Source organism: Pseudopipra pipra, chromosome 1 (genome assembly GCF_036250125.1).
Source record: "Pseudopipra pipra isolate bDixPip1 chromosome 1, bDixPip1.hap1, whole genome shotgun sequence".
Lineage (NCBI taxonomy): Eukaryota > Metazoa > Chordata > Aves > Passeriformes > Pipridae > Pseudopipra > Pseudopipra pipra.
The window spans coordinates 99,100,845-99,122,006 of record NC_087549.1 but is presented as its reverse complement, the minus strand read 5'-3'; the positions used below and the strand labels follow the sequence as shown (position 1 = coordinate 99,122,006).

General features: G+C 51.9%; 1 protein-coding gene and 1 long non-coding RNA gene across 4 annotated transcripts in view; one reads left to right on the top strand and one right to left on the bottom strand.

The window, feature by feature from the left end:
• Positions 1-6,480, bottom strand: part of LOC135420188 (uncharacterized) — a 28,623-nt gene extending 22,143 nt beyond the window's left edge. The window contains exons 1-2 of the long non-coding RNA XR_010433418.1: positions 6,237-6,480; positions 5,650-5,766 (exon numbers count right to left, since the gene is read on the bottom strand). This is a non-coding gene — a long non-coding RNA (uncharacterized LOC135420188). The remainder of the gene's footprint in view (positions 1-5,649; positions 5,767-6,236) is intronic.
• Positions 6,481-6,647: 167 nt separating this feature from the next.
• On the top strand, positions 6,648-16,579 carry LOC135420180 (uncharacterized). Of its 3 annotated transcripts, XM_064667314.1 has the most exons (11): positions 6,648-8,215; positions 9,452-9,568; positions 9,780-10,291; positions 11,156-11,232; positions 11,538-11,668; positions 12,531-12,621; positions 12,848-13,002; positions 13,674-13,840; positions 14,301-14,409; positions 14,882-14,989; positions 15,074-15,177. In XM_064667314.1, the coding sequence occupies exons 1-10, from the start codon at positions 6,865-6,867 to the stop codon at positions 14,941-14,943; spliced, it is 2,772 nt and encodes a 923-aa protein (XP_064523384.1). In that variant the 5' UTR covers positions 6,648-6,864; the 3' UTR covers positions 14,944-14,989; positions 15,074-15,177. The 3 variants fall into 3 exon arrangements, with proteins under 3 accessions (XP_064523384.1, XP_064523364.1, XP_064523374.1); XM_064667294.1 differs by lacking the exon at positions 14,882-14,989 and having other exon boundaries at positions 15,074-16,579; XM_064667304.1 differs by having other exon boundaries at positions 14,882-15,166.
• The last annotated feature ends 4,583 nt before the right edge of the window (positions 16,580-21,162 follow it).

The window sequence follows — 21,162 nt, the reverse complement described above, 5'->3', positions numbered from 1 at the left end:
CTTGCAGGAATGGGAGCCTGTGCTCCCTCCCTTCCCCTGGAATTAGTATGCCATGGTGAGGATCAAGGCCATTTGCACAAATATAAAATATTCAATTAAGAAGGCTCTGGAATATTTAATCATGACATTGAAATGCTAAGGAGTGCATTAACATTTATTATTCCCTATAAAGGATGGATCTCCAGTGCTCTGCCAGCCACTGTTCCATAACAGCCCTTTGGAGCTCCGTGTGGGTTTTTGGTCTCCTTCCTAAACCAATGCTAAAAGGCAGCATTAATGCAGATTAGGTTAAACCTCATAACCACTGCAGAAACACTCCAAGAGAGAATGGAATTACCAGCTCGTGGCTTAAACAACTGAGGCAAACTGGGTTTATTCCTATTTCCAATTAGCAGAGCTGAGGTGGCAGGGAATTACACAGGGAGTCTTTCCAGCAGTGGCTTAGGCCACAGTGAAAAGGCAGGAAGAACACAGGACTCTGCCCAAAGCTCTGCCCTGGTTTGCCCTTTTTTGGATCAGGGGCTTGTTCAAGCACACGAGTTTTGATACATTTGTGACTTCTGAGGCGATTTCTCTGCCATGAATGGAGCTGCTGCAATACAACCCTGCCAGGAGCAGCAACACTCAGATTCTGTAACTCAGCCCTAACTATGAGCCACGAGAATTTTTAAACTCCTTTGTTCTCTTGCATAACTTCCTGCCAAATCCTGGGACAGGTTATGACACTGGGAAGCCACTTCACGTCCCAGGGAAACGACTCTGTGTTGTGGTTTATCCTCATCCTGAATCCAAACCACAGCCCTGCACCAGCTCCTGGGAGGAAAATTAACTGCATCCCAGCCAAACCCAGGGCACTCCATACTCCCAGTGTGCTGTTTCCTAAAAACAGGAATAATAAATCTGTCTCCCAAACAAAAATCAGACATGCTGCCTTGCTATCAGTGGAGGTTACTCAAAGGGATCACTTATGAGATACACTCAAAATGTAAGAAAAGTGACAGAGACAAGTAAAAATAAATCCTTCCCAAGAAGGCAAAGGACAACAAGGATGTTGTAAAAGAATAATATTGGGGAAATTATTTTAGTAGCTCAGATCTGTTATTGGGAAGGAATACAGTAACTTTTAGTATTAGAGAATGCATAAAATATCCATCCTTTGTGCTTGTGAAGATGCTGAGTAGGATCTTCATTTTTGATGGTAGCAACAAGATATTTCCCAGTCAACAGTGACTGTTTAAGTAAGATTATGAACCACCCCCAACCTCAGCTAATCACAGATAACTTTCAGGAAACTTTAAAGCCATTTTTGCAAGCTCCAGAATGTTTAATGTGCCAAACCAGACAGGCAACATGAGGCAGGCTGGGAGGGCTGGGGTTTGGGTGGCAGATTAATTACCAGGACATTGCAAAACTGATTGGATTTAATAAAAACTAGACCTCAACACCCTACAGAAACATCCTGTGCCAGAATTGTAATTAATAATCAAGCTGGAAACTCTCATTCAAGCATCTGAGGGGGTGCAGGGAAAGGTGCTCACCGTGAGGATGTGAAATTCCTCCTGCCCCTGTGCAGCCAAAGCTTCAGAGCCCAAATTCCAAGACAAACTGGTGCAGAAGCAGCAGTGCCAGGGCTCAGTGATTCCAGCTGGGACAGGTGTGACTGCCCTCCAGGGACACACCAGGGACACGGTGGGGGAAAGGGCAGAGCCAGCACGAGATCCAGGGGTAGGAATTAGCCAGGAACACACTGACACTGAAACAAGAAGGCAGCAGCCAAGCACTAGAGGAAATAGTGAGGAATGCAATCCAACAGCAACAATATGGCAACGGGAAAGAAAGTAGTTTAAAAATGAGCTTATGGCAGCAGTGGGATAGGACTGAAAGCAGGTATTCAGGAATCCTTGATGTTCCTAAGGGATACTGCTCTTCACACCAGCTGAGGAAGGGAACAAAGCCATTCCAGGTAGGAGGTAAGGCAGTTTTAGCACTGAGGTGACACTCACTGGAACAACTCCCTAAGAGCTGTGGCTGGTTTCTTAATCAGATCAAAAATCATTCATAGAATTATGGAATATCCTGAACTGGAAAGGACCCAAGGACCATCCAGTCCAGCTCCTGGCCCTGCCCAGGACACTCCAACAATCCCCCCTGTCCCTCAGAGCGTTGTCCAAACCCTCCTGGAGCTCTGGCAGCCTTGGGGCTGTGCCCACTGCCCTGGGGAGCCTGGGCAGTGCCAACCACCCTCTGGGGGAAGAACCTTTCCCTGAGATCCAACCTGACCCTGCCCTGGCACAGCTCCAGCCCTTCCCTGGGTCCTGTCCCTGAGAAAGGCACTTCTGTGGCCCACATGGCACCAAAATTCCGACAGTGTGGCCAGAATGCTTCTCTCCCGTCTGGGGACCCGTGAGAGCGGGAGCAGCGGCGCTGCCCCGTGTGTGTGCAGGAGGCTCAGCTTTCCAAAGGCAGGGAATGCTGGGCTCAGCTGGGCTCCACGCGGCTCGTTTTCCCGCAGCCTCGCCCGTGTTGGGAGAGCCGCAGCTGGGGCCCAGCGAAGTGCTCGAGCCGCGAGCGCCGTGGATAACGATGCTGTCACACGAGCGCTTCAGCAGGAGCCTGTGCTGGCCAGCGCCCGCTCCCGAGGCCGGGGAGCGGGAAGGGAGCTCCTGCCATCTCGTGGAGACCAGCGCTCTGCTCCACATCACACGGCCCGCACGGCACACGGGGCTCCTCCTTCCCCAGCACCCCCGGAACGCCTGTGAGCCAGCCCTTCCCACCGGGATGCAGCAGGAAACGCTCTCTCAGCGAGGAGCCCCCGGCAGTGCAGGTACCGCAGGCGGCAGCAGGACAAGTGGGCGACCCGGCCACGGGGCTGAGAGGGATGGGTTGGGTGGGAAGGGACTTAAAGCCCACCCAGTGCCACCCCTGCCATGGGCAGGGACACCTTCCACTGGCCCAGCTTGCTCCAACCTGGCCTTGGGCACTCCCAGGGATCCAGGGGCAGCCACAGCTTCTCTGGGCAACCTGGGCCAGGATGTGTCCAAAAAAACCTGTGGCTGTGGCACTTAAGGACACGGCTCAGGGGTGAACATGGTGCTGGTTGCTGGCTGGACTCCATGACCTCAGGGGTTAACACAGGCCATGGCATCCCAGCTGCCAGTCCATTATTCCATAGAATATCTCTCCAGTCATGAATAAAGTTCAAATAAAGGGCAAACCTTGCACAGCAAAACAAATGAGTTGCACGAAGACATTTGCATTCCCAGCAAAATGACTAAATAAGCAGGGGCAGGGTGAATGCAAATGGATTCACTGCTGATACACTGAGAGCAAAACTCACGCCCCAAACAGTAAATCCCACGTCCCCACTGCTGAAAGCACAGCCTGCAGAGCCCTCCTCCAGCCCAGGCACCTGCAGCAAATATTAAGAAACGGTATAAAAATTATTGTACCTGCTCATAAATCCAGTGCTTTTCCAAACAAACAATATCCAACCTCTCAAAGGTAACAAGGATTGTCCTCCCACTACGGGAGATCCCAAAGGTACATGGGAAGTCACAGATCAAACCTCATTTAGGCATCAGCTCTTTCTGTTTGGAGAAGGTCACCCAGCTTGTTGGGCAAAAAATGTGCATTGTGACCTCTGTGACCAAACCCATCCCTCAGTCATATCACAAAGAGTGAGACCAGAGCCCAGACTGGCATCAGCAATTTGCAGCAGGGGAAGGTTTAAACAGGTTTAACAAAGACTGTTCTGCATTTCAAAGCCAGTAATAAATGAGCCTGTACAGACCTGTATATGTATAAATATATGAAATGTGGGTTTCTTCCACCAACCCCAAACAAAAGAAGCATTAGGGGTGGTTTTTTTCCAGCCATACAATTAATGGATTTAAGATCTCAAAAATCTGAAAGAAGGGCAAGCTCCAGACGTTTATTCTTATGCCCCTATACTTATTATATGTATATATAATTTATGGGATTGCTTCATTGGCAGGACCTGTCAAAAGGGCCTCCCCAAAAAAGAAAAAAAACCTTAAATATTTCCATGAAAAAACATGGAAAAGCACAGACCCCTCAGCCAAACAGCATGCAAGTGCTGTTTTGGTGGGAGTTTTTTTCAGTTTTCCCACACACTTGTAGTGACCTGACTGAGGTTACTGGGCTTTACATGCTTTACACAGACTTTTTGGCTTGTATTTCTGCAGCTGCTGCCCAAAGAACTTACACCAGCCAAGTCAGGAAACTCCAGCAGCATGGATTGTGGAGTGCATCTCCACTGGGAGCTGAAGAGGGAGGAAGTGTGACAGAGGGCCTTGGAAAGCCCTTTGTAATGCAACCATGATCTGTCCCATTATGAATCCCATTTTTCCAGGGAGATTTTGATTGGCATCAGCAGTTTCCCCAAACAGAACCAGCAGGATGCCCAATTTCAGGTCCTTTCTGGCAATTCCTGAGATTAACATGAATACATCCCTAATAAAATACAATGGGTTTCCTCTTAAACCCACAGCACAATGAGCTGAGAAGGCTGACAAGTCACTTGGAGATGTGACCTGGAACCAGATTTGCACTTTATTGATTATCTAATTGTCTCCAGGTGTAGCTGCTCTCCCCAGAACCAGCTCTGCTGGGCACACACAGCTGCTGCTCCAGCCACACACTCAACAAAAACCACATTAACTCTTGTTTCCTCAACAGCTTTCTCTGCTTAGTCTGGATTAGCCTTTTTTCTTCTGTATAATCAACCTGATCTCTTCCTTTATGGAACAACAAAACAGCAAAAAAGCTTAAAAATTATACAAGAAATGTTATTTCTGGGGAAAAAAAAAAGAGTTTTTCTGAGAGAAATAAGTTTAGATGGGATATTGGGAAGGAATTGCTGGCTGGGAGGGTGGGGAGGCCCTGGCACAGGTTGCCCAGAGAAGCTGTGGCTGCCCCTGGATCCCTGCAAGTGTCCAAGGCCAGGTTGGAGCAACCTGGGCCAGTGGAAGGTGTCCCTGCCCATGGCAGGGGTGGAATGAGACCAGCTTTAAGGTCCCTTCCAACCCAAACCATTCTGGAGTTCTATGCAGGAAGTCCCACTGGCATCAGGTGGTACAGACAAGAGGGGACTTGCTTAATCATGCTAAAAAAATTTATAGTAAGAATTCTACAACTGCCTAAATTACACCCACAAATCTCACACACATGCTTTGTTACCAGAAAAAAAAAGAATTACCACTCCCTCGACTTTCTGTGGATCCGTTTTTGCTCCTGAAAGGAAGCACTGTGGTGGCTGCTGCAAGTAACTGGAGCAAAGCAAATTTCCTTTGCTTTTGCTGATTCAGGCAGAAGCTGAGCTGATAAGTACTTAAGAAACTATGGGAGCACTAAGTTATTGTTAGAGATAAGGAGGAAATTATGGGTTGAACGGGGGGTTTCGTGCTTTTTAGGGAGGAAGGAACCCAGTGAAGCCGTGCCAGCTGTATGGAGCCAGTGGATCACAAACCACGATCAGACACTCAAGAATTCCTGCAAAATCTAAACGGAGCCCTTCCTCTCCATTCCTGCTTTAACTGTTCCATGCTCTCCTTCCCTTTTCCCCGGTGCCTGCACAGACCTCTTCTCTCCTCTTCCCAGCTCGTGCCCCCTCCCCTGACACACACCTACCTGTGATCCGTAACACTGTGTGACACCCGTGTCCTGTGCTCTCCTCCGGGTAGGAATGCCGGCAAAGGATCCCTGTCTGCTCTAGAGAACCGGGCTGCTAATTAGCACGTGCATTTCCTGCAAGAAGCCCAAAGGCTTGAATTATTCTAAAAAGTTGCAACAGCACCCCGAAGTATCCAACTTGAATATTTTATTTTTTTTTTTTTTAAAGCAGCTATTTGTTACTAGCACACCCCACAGTAATTCCTCCCCGGAGGTGAATCTCTAACCCACTTACTGGGGCTAATCTGAGCGCCAGACCCACCTGATCCCACAGCTGACCCCGCTGTGGCTGCCCGTCAGGGCTGGGCTGCTGGGTGCGCCCGTGATTTCTATTCATTACGTGTTATTCATGTAGTACTAGGTAGTTTTTAATGTATTATTCGAGTAGCTTGCCTTGTTTTCCACTTGGAACTACGAGACCTTACTACTGAACTTTCCAGCCAGGACAGGCTTCCAGCGCTCTGATTAACCCCGGTATTTAACACACGGTTACACTGGGCTCAGCCGGGCTACTGCTCACACTTGGCTGTTAGTTATTTATTTACCTGCGGGCGGCACACTCTGTCCGCGGCCTGGGGACTCTCCCTGTGTGAGGGGCGTGAGCAGCCCCTGCCCCGCCCGCCTGCCCTCCTTTCTTCCTCCCAACGCGGCTGCTGCTCCAGCCCACGGGGAAGGCTCCTCGGAGCACCGCCTGCGTCTCAGCCGCTGCCGGAGAGCCCTGACCGGGCCGTCCCCCGGAGCTCGGGCCGCCCCTCCGAGCCGCCCCTCAGCTCTAACGGCCGCGGAGCCCGCCTTCGGCGCGGGTCGAACCACCGCGCCGGAACGGGGGGAGCCTCGGCATGGACCCTTCCTGCCCCGCCTCTTCCAATGGCGCCCCTCCAGGGGGTCCTTTCCAAACACCCCTCTGACTCTGCGCAATGGTCGCGGCTCCATGACGCGCGCGCGCGCGCGGCCGCGCTCGAATCTGAGCGCGGGGCCGCTTTGGGGGGGGGCGGGACTGACCCGGGACCGCCGTGAGGGGACGGGACTGACCCGGGATCCACCTGAGGGGACGGGACTGACTCGCGATCGCCGTGAGGGACCCACCGTGAGGGGGCAGGACTAGCCCACGATCGCCGCGAGGGGACAGGAGTGACCCACGATCGCCCTGAGGGGACCCGGAGGACCCGGGCCATGATCGCCGCCTCCGGCCGCCGCCGCGCCCTGGGCGAGCCCCCGGTGCGCTCGGTGCCGCTGAGCAGCGTCCCCGCGGGCACGCTGACGCCGCTGAAGGAACTCCTGCAGGCCCAGGGCGCTGTCCCGGCCGGGCAGGGCCCGCCGCCCGCGGGGCCGTGGCGGGGAGCGCGGGATGTCCCGCACGGCCGGGCCGGGCCCGCGGCAGAGCGGCCGCCGAAGCGCCGCGCCCCGGAGCCGCCCGGGCAGGAGACGCCGGCCAAGATCTTCCAGCGGATGAAGGAGCGGGCGGAGCGGCAGCGGGGCCGCGGGGGCGGCACCGACGGGATCCTGACCCGCGGCACCGGGCAGGGCCGCACCGGCCCCGACGGGACCTTCCTGACCCCCAGCACTGGGCAGGGCCGCGCCAGGCACAGCCGTGCCACCGAAGGGATCTTCCTGACCCCCAGCACCGGGCAGAGCCAGGGCACCGACGGGATCCTGGCCCCCAGCACTGGGCAGGGCCGCGGCACCATCGACGTAATCCTGACCCCCGGCACCGGGCAGAGCCAGGGCACCAACACCAACAGGATCCTGACCCGTGGCACCGGGCAGAGCTGTGCCACCGACGGGATCCTGACCCCCGGCACCGGGCAGAGCCAGGGCACCAACACCGACAGGATCCTGACCCCTGGCACCGGGCACAGCCATGCCACCGACGGGATCCTGACCCGCGGCACCGGGCAGAGCTGTGCCACCGACAGGATCCTGACCCCTGGCACCGGGCACAGCCGTGCCACCGACGGGATCCTGACCCGTGGCACCGGGCACAGCCGTGCCACCGACGGGATCCTGACCCCTGGCCCCGGGCAGAGCCAGGGCACCAACACCAACAGGATCCTGACCCGCAGCACCGGGCAGAGCCAGGGCACCGACAGGATCCTGACCTCCAGCACCGGGCAAGGCCGGGGCACCATCGACGTAATCCTGACCCCCGGCACCGTGCAGAGCCAGGGCACCGACGGGACCCTGACCCGCGGCACCGGGCAGAGCCAGGGCACCGACGGGACCCTGACCCGCGGCACCGGGCAGAGCCAGGGCACCGACGGGACCCTGACCCGCGGCACCGGGCAGAGCCAGGGCACCGACGGGACCCTGACCCACGGCACCGGGCAGAGCCAGGGCACCAACAGGATCCTGACCCGCAGCACCGGGCAGAGCCGTGCCACTGACGTGATCCTGACCCCCGGCACCGGGCAGAGCCAGGGCACCAACAGGATCCTGACACGCAGCACGGGGCAGAGCCGTGCCACCGACATGATCCTAACCCCCGGCACCGGGCAGGGCCGGGGCACCGCCCGGCCAGGACATGGTGAGTGCCACGGGCTCTCAGTGACTCCCGGAAAATGGTTTGTTTTCCTTCAAAACACTTGGAATAGAAGGTACAGAGCTGTAATTCTGAGTTCAGTTCACTTGTGCTGCAGTGACATCCCCGGTTGTCACATTTTCATAAGTCTTTTAATTGTTTGCTTACATCAATCCATAGCCTGAATGACAGGAATTATTAATAGTTCCTTTTCCAGAAGAGTTCTGGTTATTCTGGAACACACTGGGGTCAGCTGTTTACGGGGAAGAACTCTAAATGCTTTGCCAATTAGTCTGAATCCTTTCTCCTTGGAAGGACCATGGAGAGGACAAACCCTGCGAAGCTCCATGAACCAGGGACCAGCAGAGCAGAGCCTGGTCACACCTGGGAAACAGTGGTTGTTCCACGGGAGAGCTGTCCCAGGTGTGAACACTGTCCCTGTGTGTCCTGCTCATGGCTCATCCAGGCTCTGCAAAAGGTGCCAGTGGCACCTTGGTGGGTGTAGAAGACATTGGCAACCAGCACTTGTTGTCCCTCTGATGGCTGGGGTTAAACAGGAAGGTTGGAATGGTGGGATTTTTAGTGCTGAAAGGTGTCTGTGGCACAGCTGATTTCCCTGCTCCTGACAGAGAGGATTCTCTCCTGTCGTGTTCTCACTCCCTTTGCCCCAGCCTGGCTCTAACTGCTCCCTGCCTTGTGTCTGTGAGTGGGATTGATCCATTGCAACACCTCCAAAGCCACTTGGTATCTAAAGATCAAACCAAACAGTTGCTTTAACTGCTCCTACAGCCGGTACATAAGGGAGGGAGGTTCATGGAAAACTTGTTTGGGTGTGAAATCCCACTGGGCTATTTCCCTGATGGCTTTGCCAGTGCACCTTTGGTTTTTTCCTTACAGACACAGTGAGATCCAGGGCACCCTCAGGGAGTTTGCAGGTGACATGGAGCTGAGTGTGACCCTTTTTATAACGAGGGTGGGGAGGCCCTGCCCCAGGTTGCCCAGAGAAGCTGTGGCTGCCCCTGGATCCCTGGAAGTGTCCAAGGCCAGGTTGGAGCAACCTGGGACAGTGGAAGGTGTCCCTGCCCATGGCAGGGGTGGCACTGGATGGGCTTTGAGGTCCCTTCCAACCCAAACAGTTCTGGGATTTTGTGGGGTATTTTAATAAGCATATCAACAAACCACATCCCCCGGGAATGTTTCTGTTCCCCAGACCAAGGAGTTTTCCCTGTGGTTGCTTTGCAGGGTCAGTGTTCCCACGGGTCCCTCAGGCCCTGCCCACTGCAGAGCCCCCTGTGCTGGAGACCCCCCAGAAGTTCTTCCTGCGCATAAAGGAGAAACTGCAGCAGCAGCAGCACAAAGGTACGTGGGACTGCCCTGGGAAACACTTCACAGCCTTCCTCAGCTCAGAACCAAGGCACTGGGGAGGCTGGAAAAGCTCTCTGACCCCATCGAGTCCAGCCATCCCAAGGCCACCACTGCCCCATGTCCCCCAGGGCTCCACCACAAGCCCGTTCCAATGCTTAAATATCACTAACTTCTTTGTTGCACCTTTTTTTTTTCTAATATGCAGATCCAACACCTTCAGACCCCATCCAGCAGAACGTTCCTCCTTCCACAGCCACGGAGAAGCCTTTAGTCAGAGCTGCCTGTGCTGAGCAGCCCAGGGCTGAGCCTCCTGAGGAAGTGGACACCAATAAGGAGGAGGATGTGGACGTTTTCCTGGTGGAACCAATAGATGCCGATGGTGAAATGTCTCAGAGTGCAGGGACTAGTTTTCTGAATGTAAATTCCACCCCTTCGAAAAACGAGGATCAGGTAACAGAAAAGTGGGGAAATGGAGGAGCAAAACATACAGAGCTTCATCAAGACAGAAGAGAGTTGCAGCCCAGTAAAAAACAAGCTGCTCTGGGAGTGGAAAAGACCGTGGAGAGTAATTCCCCAAAGCCCTCCCAGCGCTTCTGCAGCATTATGCTGTCTAGTCCCACAGTCCACATCCCAAAGAAGCAGAAGCTGACAGAAAGGCCTGAGGACCCTTTGGACAAACGTCATACCGACCAACCTGCTGGCAAAGCAGACAAAGAGGTGGGAGAAATTAATCCTTTAGGGAAAAGAGAGATTCCTCTGGGCTGGGTGTAGCTCGTAGTTGTGGTTTTTCTTGTCAAAAGCAAGGAGCACTCAGAAGAGAACAAACCACTGTTTCATTAGATTTTACTGGTAAATTTTCCCATCAAAAAGGTTTTTTTTTTACCTTACTCCAAGATGAGTTACTCCAAATGTTCAGGTTTTGGGTGGTTTTTCTTGTCTAAAAGAGGCCCTTTTGGTTTAGTGTGCACAAGCCACAGTGTGGGCTGAAAGGGTCCCAGTGTTGGTTCCAGCTCTTGGCTGCCCAGTCAAATCCAAGGAGGAGAGACCTTTCCCAGCTGTAGGCTAGGGATGAATCCATGAATCTGCCCAGCTGGTGAGGAGGTGAAAGGCTTGGCTTTCCTACAGAACATCTGGACTCCTTTGGAATCAAGTGGGACCAGAATCTTTTCCTAGGAGAGCACTCTGCAGCCTGGCAGTATTCCCACCTTTCTGTATGGAAGGCAGTGTATCTGGAAGCATGCTGCATCCCTGGGATTCCCTGGAAACCTGGCACAAGCACACCTGCCCGAGGCTTGAGTTTCCCTTGTTCTCTGGAGGAATCTGGGGTTGCAGTCCCTTCAAATTAAGCGAGTGACTTGTTTTGTTCTCCCACGTGGCCAAGTGTGTTTGATGTGTTTCCTGTACTAAAAAAACCAATTCACCTTCGTGGTGAGCTTTGACTGAGATAGGGATCAGATGCCCTTTAATAGTCAAGATTTGTAGCCAAGGAGATGGGATGTTGTTACTGGATCTGAGCACTGACAAGGTGTTGGGTAATAAATACAATTTTAAATGCTTTATTTTCTTTTTTTTCTGTAACAGAAAAGCATCTGCCTGAGCAGCTGGAGGATTAAAGTGATGGAAGGCAACACGGCGATTTCTCTGGAGGGCAAACGGCAGTAAGACCCAGTTTTGTGGTTGAAGTGTAGTGTAAAACAGGCCCAGCCTGGGACACCCACAACCCAGGGATGGTGCAGAGCAATTCCTCTGTGTGGGCAAGAGGTGGCCAGACAAGGCCAGAGCCATTCCTGTTCCAGGCTAGGAAAGGAAAGCAGCACAGAGCACGTCCTGCCAGCACCTGCATCCCTCAGCAAACGGGCATCACTGCCACTCCCCTTGGGACAGCAGAGCTCCAGGTCAACCCCCCTTCTTTTCTGCAAAGGAGAGGTTGTGTTCCCCTTGCTCAGGCTCTGTCTCTCCCCAGGGACATGAAGGGCCTGCTGTGGCACAGCAATGCCGTCACCGAGCGCGTGGCCCACAACCAGCTGAGGACGTCCTCGGGCAGCCTCTACCTCCTGCAGGGCAAGATCGACTCTGCCACCATGAGGAGAGAGGGTGAGGGCTGGGGCAGAGCAGCACGGCCACTGCTCAGGGGTGCCCTGGGGAGGGGAGGGATGGACCTGCCCAGCTGGGCTGGGATCCTGTTCTCTGGCATGTTCTGCAGTAACGAGCTGCAGGTTAGTGCTTCCAGGCAGCCCCGGGGGCACAGAGATCAGCTGTGGCACAGATGAATGAATACTTAGAATCACAGGATCTCCTGAGCTGGAAGGGACCCACAAGGACCATCCAGTCCAACCCCTGGCCCTGCCCAGGACACCCCAACAATCCCCCCTGTGCCCCAGAGGATCATCCAAACCCTCCTGGAGCTCTGGCAGCCTTGGGGCCGTGCCCACTGCCCTGGGCAGCCTGGGCAGTGCCAACCACCCTCTGGGGGAAGAACCTTGTCCTGAGATCCAACCTGACCCTGCCCTTGGCATTATTTCCCTTAACATAGGTGTGCCCTGGGTGTGTGATCCCAGGTTTTAACTGAACACACCTGCACTCTGCTCTTTCAGGCCCAAAGATGTGTCTGTGTCTTCAGTGTTTCCTTCTTAATTCCTGGGATACCTGCTTGATAAACACCTGACCTGGCTGCTCTCTGACTGGAAGTTTTTATTAGTTTCTCTGCTAAATACTTGTATTTGCTTTCATTTTACCATTCTGAGAAGAAGTAACAGCAATAGGTTTGTGAGCAGAGTGGCTCGAGTGCTGCAGAGGCTTCCTAAAGCCTGGGAGTGAATGGACTGTGCTGGGATGGAACTGGCTGGGTCAGTTCCTCTGATCTTTGGGCTGAATATGCTTGTCCTGGATGTTTTCTCTACCCTCAGTGATTAAAAGTCTTGCTGAGCTGTTGGTGATGTCCCCTCTATCCCCCCAGGGTTTCCCTACCGCTTCATCAAACGATTCACCTTTGGCTTTTCCAGGAGGTGGAAGGAGTATGTCCAGGAGTTCCTCGAGGAAAGGAGGAGGTAATTTCTGTTTCACTGCCATGTTCTTTAAAGTATTCATTGAGGTTTGGCTTTTTAAGAATATTATACCAGAGAAGTGTGAAAGGCTGCAGATGTGTGCACGAAGCCACTGCTGTGCTCTGCCAAGGGGCTTCTGCCCATAGGAAGGCTTCACTTTTACATCATTTGTTAAGGAACAGCTCTTTTAGATGCTTATTGTTTCTTTTCTTAGACTCCAAATCATTAGGAAAGACCGAAAACAGAACAGTGGTGTGGATGAAGATGAAGAGAGTGACACTGTGGTGGAAGGTGATGTGTTGGAAACTGCAGAAGGCTCAAAGAAGAAACCTGGAATGAAGAACACCACCTATGAAGTATTGCCAAGGAATGATGAAAACACCTGTGAGTGTTTGATAATCATTGCCTTTGGAAAAGGCAACTGGGGGTGGATGGAATGGGTTGTGGAAAAGCTCCTTATGTTGGTGTTGTTTCCAAGGAATTGCTGTAAAGCCACAACCTGTTGAGCCCCCCGGTTTTGCTCAGCCTTAGAGAGCAGTCCCAGCCTTGTGGACTGACAGCTTTGGGCTTTGACTCGCACCTTTCTCCGGGTTCTCTGTCCACTGGGGGTTTGGCCAAGCTCCACTGTGCTGTTTGTTGATGCTGCAATCAGATTTCCTTGCTAGCACTATAAAAGCTCCTTTATTTTTTTCTCTCCTCACTCCCATTTATTTGTCTCTCATCATCCACGTTTATTTTTCGCTCCCTTTTCTCTCAACGAGGAGCTGTTCAGTGTGACAACTTCTCTTTATCATTCTCCCTCCCTCCATGACTTTGCCAGTATTTATAACCTTGTAAACAGAGTGGAAGTCCTCACAGAGAGTGGTATAACCTGTGAAGGTGATCACTTCAGTGCTGTTTTTCCAATCAGAACACTTTCAAAAGAACCACTTGGGCTAAGTTTTACATTCTCCATGTAGTCTGGTTTAAACACCACATTGCTTGTGAGGTGTGCAAGGCTGAATTTTCCATGCAATGTCTGGGCAAGCCCCTCATTTCCTGCTTTTCCCCTGCAGACACCACCCCAAGGCACAGCTCCCAGGGCAAGGACTCGGGCAGGGTTTGCACTCGCAGCGGGAGACAGGTCAGACCCCCCATGAACTTCTGGTGTGGGCAACGAGCCTTTGTGGATCAGAACCTTAATGTCACCCTGGAAGAGGGTGGAGTGGATTATCTCAGCCTGGTGAGGTTCCTTTGCATGTTGGTGCTTAAGTGTGTCTTAAATATAATGAATAAACTTGGCAAGGCGTGTAATGAAACCGGTGCAGCTCTCAGAGGTACCTGAAGGGAAGGAAGCCTTGGGAGCAGGATGAAAACACTGTAAAACAAACTAACAGAATTGCCTTAGCTCTGTGTTATCAGGGAATTGTTGTCTGTCAAATGGGGACAATGGGGAATTGGTTCTGGAAAAAGACTGGGGTTTTTGGAAAGATAATGTATCAGACAGGCAGTTGGTGAGGTCCCACCTCAGATCCTGAGGTCCTTCACTGCAGGATAGCCCTGGAGGGGCTGGAGCGTGTCCAGGGAAGGGAATGGAGCTGGGAAGGGGCTGGAGCAGCAGGAGGGGCTGAGGGAGCTGGGGGGGCTCAGCCTGGAGAAAAGGAGATTAAATTAGGTTTAGATTAAATTGTTTTATTTTGAAGATGCTTAGTAGTGAAAAATCCCGCAAAAAGACCAGTTTCATCTCTAAGAAGAACAAACTGAAGGAAGTCATGAAGACAACACAGGAAATGCCAAAAAGCCAAAATAAAGGTAAAAACTTTTTTTTCTCTATTTTCAAGTGATTGATGGAATCAGTGGGATTGTGAGCTGGGTGCTGGAGCAGTGGGGTGGGGTCTGTTAACGCAAAGGATTTATTTAAGTCTTTTAATGGTCAGCTGCTTTTTCTCTGAAGGGTCATCAGAGCAGCACTGATGTAGTTTTACAGCTCCAGATATAAACTGTGCTTGTCAAAGTGTTCCCTAACTGCATAATTGGGACACACATTTCTTGGGTCACACTGAAATGAAGGGATACAGTGACTTGGGGGCCTGGCTTTGCTTTTTAATGGGGATGAAATAAGAGACATGACATGCCTGTGTAGGCGTGGAAAAAAAAGTCTATTAGTGGAGTTTTTGATAAAAACTTGTTGTTAATAAAATGTGGGCAACAGTAGAAACCTGCAAACGGTGTGAAATGTCAAGCAGAAGTTTCTCTCCTAAAGCAGCTGCAATGTTTCCTGCAGAAAGGCTCTTTGGAGCAGGAGCAGAGCTTTTGGGAGGTGTGTGCCCAGGCAGTGTTCGGTAGTCACGGACAGCCCTTCCCAGAGCTCTGAGTTTGTAGTGCCTGGCAGGTAAAGCTCTGGCAGGGGTTGCAGGTGCCCTGTGCTGAGAGCACGGCCACGACTCACCCTGCACCCTGCCATTGTCTCTTCCAGGGAAAAGCAGGGAGAGAGGAGCCAGCTCCAAACGGGAATCCGAGCCTGCTGCAAGCAGGGAGAGAGGAGCCAGCGCCAAATGGGAATCCAAGCCTGCTGGAAGCAGGGAGAGAGGAACCAGCTCCAAACGGGAATCTGAGCCTGCTGGAAGCAGGGAGAGAGGAGCAAGCTCCAAATGGGAATCTGAGCCCACTGGAAGCAGGGAGAGAGGAACCAGCTCCAAAGGGGAATCCAATCCTGCTGGAAGCAGGGAGAGAGGAGCCAGCTCCAAAGGGGAATCCAATCCTGCTGGAAGCAGGGAGAGAGGAGCCAGCTCCAAACGGGAATCCAAGCCTGCTGGAAGCAGGGAGGCCCAGCGGTTCCTGTCGGAGGAGGAGGAGAGTGACCCTGCAACCAGGGGCACAAAAACCAAATCCCAGCCTCCTGCCAGGGTGCCTTCCTCAAACAGCAAAGTGCCAAAGAGACGCAGCCCCAGAATCCTGGGAATGGCAAAGGAGAAGTGATGAGCAGACGCTGCAGAGCTGCCCGGGTACGAGCAGGCTTCCAAGTACTCCCTGAGGTCAGCCGGGAAGCCTTTCCCAGCCAAGCACTTCACCGAGGAATCCTCAGGCAAGGATGAGGGAGAGGGATCCAGTGATGATGATACCCCACTGCTGATCAGAAGGAAAAATAAATCTGTGTTAAAACCGGGGCCTCAGAACTGCAGATCTCGCTCTGACTCTGACAGATCCCAGGATGGTGCAAACAAGGTGTGGGGTGAGCCAAGGACAGGAAGAGCCTCCCGGAATGTGCCAGTGAGGCTGAGTGGGACCAGTGACGAGTCTGATCTCACCACTGAAGGAAACACTCCTGCCAGTGGGTCCAGAGACTCCCTCCTGCCTGGGGAGGCCGTGAGGACACGGAGCAGAACCAACCCCCCCAAGTGCTGGCTGGATTTCGACAGCGAGCCCGAAACCAGCAAGGAGGAACTTCCCACGAAAGACAGGAATGCAGAAGTACCTGGTAAAAAACCAGGGGCTGGAGCTGCCAGCACTGCCAAGTCTGCAGCAGCCAGATCAAGAGAGCCTGAGAGGGCAAAGCAGCAGAAACCTCTGGAGCTTTTTCCCAGGGCGGCTGATGGCTGGTCTGAGAAGGAATTGCAGAAGCTTTACAGGCAAGGGGTCGCTCTGTGTTGAGAGGGAACAGTTCCCGTCGGGCACCGGCAGGGGTGGGGTGGTCTGCTTTGGGATTTCCCAGATTCCCTCTCTTGCACGTGATTTTCAAGGGTTCCTTTATGTTTTAGTTCCCTCTTGTCCCCAAGTTAACCATCAGTGAAACAAAGGAGAAGCTGGGTATTCTCTACAATAGCTGGAGGTGTGTGAGCCTGCAGCAGCCCCTGTCACAGTGTGAAGAGAGAGGAGCACTGCTTAGGCAGGATTTTGTGAATCTACTCCTCTGCTGGTTTTCAAAACCACATATTTAATCTCGTTAAAAATAAAAATTCATTCCTATGAGTTACATTGAAAACCAGGAGTAGGTAAATGACATGGTAGTATTTGTGTGTATGATGTGGACCATGGGTCAGAGGGGGAGGTTCTGTCCCCAGGCTGGAGTGACATGTTTAACGTGCCATGTTTATGTCAGCAAGTTTGGTAAAGGGGAGAGGAACTGCAGGAATGTGCATGTTCTAAGTGTCTGGAGGAGACACCAGAGGAAAAAATTCTTTCCAGAGAGGGTGCTGAGCCATTGGAATGGGCTGCCCAGGGAAGGGGTGGATTCTCCGTCCCTGGAGGTGTTTAAGGACAGACTGGATGTGGCATCAGTGCCATGGGCTGGGAACCACGGTGGGGTTGGATCAAGGGTTGGACTGGATGATCTCGGAGGTTCCTTCCAACCCAGCTGATTCTATGATTCTATGATCCCAGACTGGTTTGGGATGGAAGGACCTTAAAGCCCATCCCATCCCACCCCCTGCCATGGGCAGGGACACCTTCCACTGTCCCAGGTTGTTCCAAGCCCTGTCCAACCTGGCCTTGGACACTTCCAGGGATCCAGGGGCAGCCACAGCTTCTCTGGGCAACACCGGAGAAGAGGCAGAGCCCAGATTCCCTCAATCCCTGGCTCAGGGCCCTTCCCGGGTGGGCTGTGGGGCTGTGCTGGCAGTGCCAGCTGTGCTGCAGTGCCGGGGCTGCCCTGCTGAGGCCCCGCTGTGTCCATGGTGCAGGCCTCATCATGGCACTGACTTGATAAAGCCCAGATATGTCATAATAGTGCAGACCTCCTCATGTCATCACAGTGACCTCATAAAACCCAGACATGTCATAATGGTTCAAGTCTCATCATGGCACTGACCTCATAAAGCCCAGACATGTCATAATAGTGCAGACCTCCCCATGTCATCACAATGACTTCTTAAAGCCCAGATATGTCATAATGGTGCAGGCCTCCTCACGGCACTGACCTCATAAAGCCCAGACAACTAATAATGGTACAGGCCTCATAATCACACTGACCTCATAAAGCCCAGACACCTCATATTTGTGCAGGTCTCATCATCACAGTGTCCTCATAAAGCCCAGACACGTCATAATGGTGCACGCCTCATCATCACACTGACCTCATAATGCCCAGACACCTCATAATGGTGCAGGCCTCATCATCACACTGACCTCATAAAGCCCAGACACCTCATATTTGTGCAGGTCTCATCATCACACTGACCTCATAAAGCCCAGACACGTCGTAATGGTGCAGGCCTCATCATGGCACTGACCTCATAAAGCCCAGACATGTCATAATGGTGCAGGTATCATCATCACAACGACCTCATAAAGCCCAGACACCTCATAATGGTGCAGGCCTCATCATCACAGTGACCTCATATAGCCCAGACACATCATATTTGTGAAGGTCTCATCATGGCACTGACCTCATAAAGCCCAGACACGTCAAAATGGTGCAGGCCTCGTCATGGCACTGACCTCATAAAGCCCAGACACCTCATTATGCTGCAGGCCTTATAATGCACTGACCTCATAAAGCTCAGACACCTAATATTTGTCCAGGTCTCATCATCACACTAACCTCAGAAAGCTTAGACACCTCATATTTGTGCAGGCCTAATCATCACAGTGACCTCATAAAGCCCAGACCTGTCATAATGGTGCAGGCCTCCTCATGGCACTGACCTCATAAAGCCCAGACACCTCATAATGGTGCAGGCCTCATCATAACGCTCACCTCATAAAGCCCAGAACTTGTCATAATGGTGCAGGCCTAATCATCACAGTGAACTCATAAAACCCAGACACGTCATAATGGTGCAGGCCTCAGTATTGCACTGACCTCATAAATCCCAGACATGTCGTAAATGTCCCAGGCCTCCTCATGGCACAAACCTCATAAAGCCCAGGCATGTCATAATGGTGCAGACCTCCGCATGGCACAGACCTCATAAAGCCCAGACATGTCGTAATGGGGCAGTCCTCATCATCACAGTCACCTCATAAAGCCCAGACACCTCATAATGGTGCAGGTGTCATCATAACACCGACCTCATAACGCCCAGACATGTCAAAATGCTGCAGGCCTCATCATCACACTGACCCCATAAAACCCAGAGACGTCATAATGGTGCCGGTGTCATCATCACACTGACCTCATAAAGCCCAGACATGTCATAATGGTGCAGGCCTCATCATGGCACTGACCTAATAAAATTCAGACATGTCATAATGATGCAAGCCTCATCATCACAGTGACGTCATAAAGCCCAAACACGTCATAATGGTGCAGGCCTCATCATCACACTGACCACATAAAGCCCAGTCACCTCAAAATGGTGCAGGCCTCCTCATGGCACCGACCTCATAAAGCCCAGACATGTCATAATGGTGCAGGCCTCATCATCACACTGACCTCATAAAGCCCAGACATGTCATAATGGTGCAGGCCTCATCATCACACTGACCTCATAAAGCCCAGACATGTCATAATGGCCCAGGCCTCATCATCACAGTGACTTCATAAAGCCCAGACACGTCATAACGTTGCAGTTCTCATCATCAGAGAGACCTCATAAAGCCCAGTCATGTCAAAATGGTGCAGGCCTCATCATAGCACTGACCTCATAAAGCCCAGACATGTCATAATCGTGCAGTTCTCATCATCACACTGACCTCATAAAGCCCATACACCTCATAATGGTGCTGGCCTCATCATAACACCGACCACATAAAGCGCAGACATGTCATAATGGTGTAGGACTCCTCATGGTACTGACCTTATAAAGCCCAGACATGTCATAATGGTGCAGGCCTCATCATGTCCCTGACATCATAAAGACCAGACATGTCATAATGGTGCAGTTCTCATCATCACACTGGCCTCATAAAGCCCAGACATGTCATAATGGTGCGGGCCTCATCATCACACTGACCTCATAAAGCCCAGACATGTCATAATGGCCCAGGCCTCATCATCACAGTGACTTCATAAAGTCCATATATGTCATAATCGTGCAGGTCTCATCATGGAACTGACCTCATAAAGCCCAGACATGTCAAAATGGTGCAGTTCTCATTATCACACTGAACTCATAAAACCCAGACATGTCATAATGGCCCAGGCCTCATCATCACACTGACCTCATAAAGCCCAGACATGTCATAATGGCCCAGGCCTCATCATCACAGTGACTTCATAAAGCCCAGACATGTCATAATTGTGCAGGCCTCCTCATAGCACTGACCTCATAAACTCCAGACACCTCATAATGGTGCAGGCCTCATCATGTCCCTGACATCATAAAGACCAGACATGTCATAATGGTGCAGTTCTCATCATCACACTGACCTCATAAAGCCCAGACATGTCATAATGGTTCAGGCCCACTCATTACACTGACCTCGTAAAGCCCAGACATGTCATAATTGTGCAGGCCTCCTCATGGTACGGACCTCATAACATCCAGAAATATCATCACTGTGCAGGTCTCATCATGGCACCGACCTCATAAAGCCCAGACATGTCATAATGGTGCAGGACTCCTCTTGGTACTGACCTTATAAAGCCCAGACATGTCATAATGGCCCAGGCCTCATCATCACAGTGACTTCATAAAGTCCAGACATGTCATAATTGTGCAGGCCTCCTCATAGCTCTGACCTCATAAACTCCAGACACCTCATAATGGTGCAGGCCTCATCATCAGAGTGACCTCATAACGCCCAGACATGTCATAATGGTGCAGGCCTCATCATCACACTGACCTCATAAAGCCCAGACATGTCATAATGGTGCAGGTCTCATCATCACACAGACCTCATAAAGCCCAGGCATGTCATAATGGTACAGGTCTCCTCATGGCACTGACCTCATAAAGCCCAGACAGGACAAAATGGTGCAGGTCTCATCATCACAATGACCTCATAAAGCCCAGAGACGTCATAATCGTGCCGTTCTCATCATCAGAGTGACCTCATAAAGCTCAGTCATGTCATAATGGTGCAGGCCTCCTCTTGGCACTGACCTCATAAATCCCAGACATGTCATAATGGGACAGGCCTCATCATCACACTGACCTCATAAAGCCCATACACCTCATAATGGTGCTGGCCTCATCATAACACCGACCTCATAAAGCCCAGACATGTCATAATGGTGCAGGACTCCTCATGGTACTGACCTTATAAAGCCCAGACATGTCATAATGGTGCAGGCCTCATCATGTCCCTGACATCATAAAGACCAGACATGTCATAATGGTGCAGTTCTCATCATCACACTAACCTCATAAAGCCCAGACATGTCATAATGGTGCAGGCCTCATCATAGCACTGACCACATAAAGCCCAGACATGTCAAAATGGTGCAGGCCTCATCACGGCAGTGACCTCATACAGCCCAGACACCTCATACTAGTGCAGGTCTCATCATCACAGTGACCTCATAAAGCCCAGACATGTCATAATGGTGCAGTTCTAATCATCACAGTGACCTCATAAAGCCCAGACATGTCATAATGGTGCAGCTGTCATCATGGCACTGGCATTATAAAGACCAGACCGGTCATAACGGGGCAAGCCTCATCACCACAGTGACCTCATAAA

Bases quoted from the DNA above. Each gene is read 5' to 3' on its own strand.
- LOC135420180 (XM_064667294.1), top strand. From the start codon at position 6,865: ATGATCGCCGCCTCCGGCCGCCGCCGCGCCCTGGGCGAGCCCCCGGTG. The intron at 8,216-9,451 runs GTGAGTGCCACG...GTTGCTTTGCAG, and splicing joins CACCGCCCGGCCAGGACATG to GGTCAGTGTTCCCACGGGTC. The intron at 13,003-13,673 runs GTGAGTGTTTGA...TTTCCCCTGCAG, and splicing joins AAGGAATGATGAAAACACCT to ACACCACCCCAAGGCACAGC.